The sequence below is a fragment of the Penaeus monodon genome, chromosome 27, assembly GCF_015228065.2.
Source record: "Penaeus monodon isolate SGIC_2016 chromosome 27, NSTDA_Pmon_1, whole genome shotgun sequence".
NCBI classification, from domain to species: domain Eukaryota; kingdom Metazoa; phylum Arthropoda; class Malacostraca; order Decapoda; family Penaeidae; genus Penaeus; species Penaeus monodon.
In genome coordinates this window covers 16,101,674-16,102,028 of record NC_051412.1, presented here as the reverse complement: position 1 = coordinate 16,102,028, position 355 = coordinate 16,101,674, and the positions used below count along the sequence as shown (strand labels likewise).

Here is a 355-nt window from a genome sequence, read left to right as displayed (position 1 = left end):
GCAACCATTATGGGCTTTGATGCATAATAATTAATAGCTGTTAGAGTTAGTTGTGAAGGCAATGCTTTGATAGTATACAAATTATTTATTTTTCTGTATACATTTCATTATTATTATAAGAAAGGTCTGGACAGTGCATTTTTTGATGTTTGTATTAATGGGATTGAAAGTTCTGGATCTAGCCATATTAATTATTACCTGTGATATATAATAGCTATTTATTCTATTTCAGGATGACACATACACAGAGTCTTACATTAGTACCATAGGTGTAGATTTTGTAAGTATGCACATTATTAATGTATTTATTATAATCTTGATATTTTTACCTTGACCTAAAAGTTTGTACTTAAAA

At 27.6% G+C, this 355-nt stretch overlaps 1 protein-coding gene across 1 annotated transcript in view; it reads left to right on the top strand.

The window, feature by feature from the left end:
- LOC119590623 (ras-related protein Rab-1A) overlaps positions 1 to 355 on the top strand; it is a 15,057-nt gene that overhangs the window by 5,503 nt on the left and 9,199 nt on the right. Inside the window, exon 3 of the mRNA XM_037939301.1 lies at positions 233 to 280. Coding sequence (XP_037795229.1) covers positions 233 to 280 — 48 coding nt within the window. The remainder of the gene's footprint in view (positions 1 to 232; positions 281 to 355) is intronic.